The 4,248-nt window shown below is 46.9% G+C and overlaps 1 protein-coding gene across 1 annotated transcript in view; it reads left to right on the top strand.

The window, feature by feature from the left end:
* Nucleotides 1-1,926, top strand: part of RASL11A (RAS like family 11 member A) — a 2,351-nt gene extending 425 nt beyond the window's left edge. The window contains exons 2-4 of the mRNA XM_008631491.2: nucleotides 5-147; nucleotides 220-299; nucleotides 499-1,926. Coding sequence (XP_008629713.1) covers nucleotides 5-147; nucleotides 220-299; nucleotides 499-951 — 676 coding nt within the window. The 3' untranslated portion in view covers nucleotides 952-1,926. The remainder of the gene's footprint in view (nucleotides 1-4; nucleotides 148-219; nucleotides 300-498) is intronic.
* Nucleotides 1,927-4,248: the final 2,322 nt, after the last annotated feature.

Here is a 4,248-nt window from a genome sequence, read left to right as displayed (position 1 = left end):
CAAGAGCGGTGAGTGCGGGGCTGCCCGTCCCCTTCCCCTGCCCGTCCGTCCGTCCGTTCGTCCCGCCTAACGCGGCGCTCTGTGTTTCAGCCGTGATCGTGCGGTTTCTGACCAAGCGCTTCATCGGTGACTACGAGCCCAACACAGGTGAGGAGGGGGGCGGCGGGGCCGGGCGCGGCGAGCCCCGCGTCCGGCGGCTCACGGCTCTCTGCTCCCCAGGCAACCTCTACTCCCGGCTGGTCCATCTGGACGGGGACCACGTTGCCGTACAGATCCAAGACACGCCGGGATGCATCCAGGTATGGACATACTTTGGATCAATTGGTTCTTATCTGCCGCCCAAAGGCTCAGCTTTTGAGCCCAAATTTCCTGCATGCCCAGACCTAGTCTCCTGAGACAGAGCTCAGGCTTCCCTTTGAGCCTGTTTGATGGTGCTGTGATGCAGCCTTTATACTTTCATGACCCAACGCAGAATCTGTGCTCTCTGTTGTACCTCAGGTGCAGGAAGACTGTGTGCAGGTGCTGGACTCCCTGTCCAGGTGTGTGAAGTGGGCAGAGGGCTTCCTGCTGGTCTACTCCATCACAGACTACAGCAGCTACCAGTCCATCCAGCCTCTCCACCAGCACATACGCAAGGTGCACCCTGATGCCAGGACTCCCATCATTATTGTGGGGAACAAAGCAGACCTCCTCCACGCCAGGCAAGTACAAGCAAAAGAGGGACTACAGCTGGCAAATGAACTGGGCAGCCTGTTCTTGGAAATCTCCACCAGTGAGGATTCCCAAGGCGTCTGTGATGTCTTCCAGTATCTTTGCAAGGAGGTCAGCAAACTACAGCATGCCGGCAGCACAGACAGGAGGCGGTCATCCATCATCCCTCGGCCCAAATCTCCCAACATGCAAGATCTAAAGAGACGTTTCAAACAGGCTTTATCTTCCAAAGTCAAGTAAACCTCCCAATGAGATCCTGTGTGACTCAATAGAATTTATTTTTGTAAACTAGTTAATAAAAATCTTTATTTTTATACTAATGCCAGCAGTGTAGAAGTAAGTATGTCAAAGCTCACGATTTCCTTGCTGTTCTCTCATTTGACTGGTTGGGTTATTTTGGGAAAAAAAAAAAAAGCTGCATAGCAACTAAATAGAGGTAGCTGGAGAGGGGACTTTTGCCAGGAGGCTTTGATTCCATTTCTTTTTTGGGGGGCCTGGAATTTTCTGTATTAAGATACTCATGTGATTTTCTTTGGAGGCCTCTATTTCCTGTTTGTAAAATGGGAGTGTTAATGATGTAAATCATTACCTGCCTTTACACAATACTTGGAAAGCCCTTGGCAGAAAACTTTAGGGGAGACAAAAAAAGGCTATATTAAACATGAAAATATAAAAGTGTCTGTAAGAATTCTGATTATAACAGGTCTGCGTTATTCCCTCAAAGCTGCTGTTTTGCTTGCACCTGTAATAGCCTGAATGCTGATAGGCTGTAGGAATGAGCTCCAAATTCTGATGTGCTTTAGAGATCTGTTCTACAGAATCAATCGTTTGAGCCCCAAGCATTTAACAAGAGGGTTGAGTTTCTCCTACAGATTGCTGTGGAACAAAGTGCTGAGCAATCTGCAGCAGAGGAGTATGTGGGATGGCTGTTGCTTTCTCTGGAGATGTGTCATAAGAAGGCCTGAAGCTTAGGTTTCCTGGACAGAAAATAGCTACATTTAAAGGGAATCACACCTTTATCTTCCCCAGAGTAATTCTGTAGCTATTTGAAACAGGTCAGACTTAACTCTTACTTCACATAAACTCTAAACCATACTAGAATAGGTTTTATTAACTGTTTGCTGGTTGTCTGAGCATGGAATGTGGGGTTTGCCCTTCCAGTATGCCTCTGAATTGTGTATGTAAGAAATAAAACTGCTCCATGCTGAGTAGAAAGTGTGGAAGTGGATTAATCTGTCCTCACTGGGAAACTCGATGTCCTCATTCAAGCATAACTCCAGTACTATTTTATTTACAAAAATCTCATAGATTAAGTCCAAAGACCACCTTTTTCTTTCCTTGTGTCAGGAAAGGGAGGTAGGTGCTGTGCCTTGCAGTTAGTGGGCAGCCCCTGTTGTTTCTGACCCCTGTGACTTGAAGCTTCTTGGGCCACCTTCACTCTTTATCTGCAGATGACTCTTCCTGATGGTGATAATTGAGGGAAGGGTGACTGAGCACGTTAAAGATGATGCTCTGTGCAGAAGCACCCGAGGCCTGTGTGAGCACTGGGCAGGGGTCTGGGATGCCAGCAGTACTATTCCCCACGCAGGGCTCTGTGCACATCTTCAGTGCAGGCATGTCACCTGTATGTCTCTTCCCTGAAGGCCCTGTGCTGCCCTACCAAAGGGCACAGGAGAGCTGGTACCCAGACCTGCAGGAACAGACTGGAACTGGGGACTGCAAGCTGGGTCCAAAACTCTTGGAGTTAATTCATGTCAAAAGCATGGTGCCAGCCTGGACATACCAAAGGACTGTTTGAACATGTTAAGACAATATTTAACGCATGTCAAATATTTCTTCACTGTGAGAGTTACTCTGCCAGGCCCAGGACTCTGGGCTTGAGGGGAGCAGGATGATGGGTACATAAATTAGGCATTTATCCTGTTTGTCTGAATTTTCCTTGGCTGGCACAGATCTACTCTTGCCCAGAAGTTTTCAACTCTGAGCTGACAGATAAAGCACAGGAAGAACCTGCTGGTTCCCAGCTCATTTTACCCCAGCATTTACTTCAGTCCTGAGTGAGCAAAGAGGGCAGGGAGGGCAAAGCATCTCTCAGGTACTAGCAGGGGAGATCCAAAGCCTTATTTCTCCTGGGAAATGGCCACTTATGCCCTCCCTACTGAATACTTGCCATCCCCTTCTGTCTCTAAGAAGTCTCTAAGCCCTTCACACAGAGGGTAGGGTGGCTTCAGGAGGGTAAGTGGTGCATAGCCTGGCCTTTCTCCTTGATCAGAGAAAAATATGCATCTGCCTCTTTCCTCCCACCACCTCCGCTATGAAACAGAATCACAGCAATTTTCCCTGACAAGATGGATGAGTGGGTTTTCAGAAGGAGGGATGTGTGCGGCATCACACACTATTATGGCTGCTACTACATCAGCATCTCCCCCCTGTTGGACTATTTTGTCTACTTATCTCCAAGGTCTGAAATCATCCAGTAATGCTTTAAGACTTCATGAATTTTAAAATAGCAGCTGCCATCAACCTGTTCTGTGCACTTCAGCTCAGAAGCTGCACATCCCTAGACAGAGATAGGGATGTTTTCTTCAAAAAGCTTTCTCATGTTCCCTTTATTTTCTGTCCCACTCGAGCACATGGACCCAAGCTGCTTCCTCGCTGTCTCTTGATGGGGACTTGGCTCTCAGCACAGGAAATGGTCAGTGTTGCAGGCTCATGCTCTATCCTGTGGTTTGTTTGTATGAAGGATCGTGGACAAGGCAGACTATGAGCAAGGACTGTGTTCACACCATGGGCAAGAGCTGGGTTCAAGCTTCAGACAGGGAACAAAAATGATTGAGATATGGATGGATGGATGGATGGATGGATGGATGGAAACAAATCTGCATCCCATGCCTGGATGTGCTGTAAAATGATTTTATTCCTGAGGGACTTCATTAGCTTTTGGTGAATAGAAGGTCTGAATAGATTCAGAATAAACTCCTTTAGGCAAAGGTGACCTTTTGTGGCAGTTGCACTTGGCACATGACCACTGGTGATTCACACCAGTATGGCAGCAGGATCTCTTCAGTTTCTCCTGAAGTGAGGATCCAAAATCTGTTGTCCTTCTAGGAGCAGCATCGTTGAGGGTGATGCTGTTGCTGGGTCACTGCACACTACATGCAACACTCCAACCCTCAGAATGACATCCCTAAGAAGCCTCTTATGAATAGAGCATGGCCCACAAAACAGCAACTCGGATTGGATCTGGGGTAATTAATGACAATTCAGATTTCCCTCTTGGTTCTCAGACTTGCTCTTCCACCACTCTCCTCATTTCCCCTATCTAAAAAGAAGGAGAAGCAAAGCCTTTTTATTGAAAATGGTTTTGAGAGAATTGGCTCATGAAGTTTTCTTACTACATTCAGTGCTTGATGCTTTTGACCAAAAGAACTATAAATGTATATTGTGACTTGTTATGCCAGTGTATATTGTGGAGCATAATCAGATGTATACTATCTTCCCACACTACCAAAAGAAAAATTAGGAAATGGAGATTGA

Source organism: Corvus brachyrhynchos, unplaced genomic scaffold (genome assembly GCF_000691975.1).
Source record: "Corvus brachyrhynchos isolate BGI_N302 unplaced genomic scaffold, ASM69197v1 scaffold103, whole genome shotgun sequence".
NCBI classification, from domain to species: domain Eukaryota; kingdom Metazoa; phylum Chordata; class Aves; order Passeriformes; family Corvidae; genus Corvus; species Corvus brachyrhynchos.
Note: the sequence above shows the minus strand (reverse complement) of the source record. Positions and strands in the feature narration are given on the sequence as shown.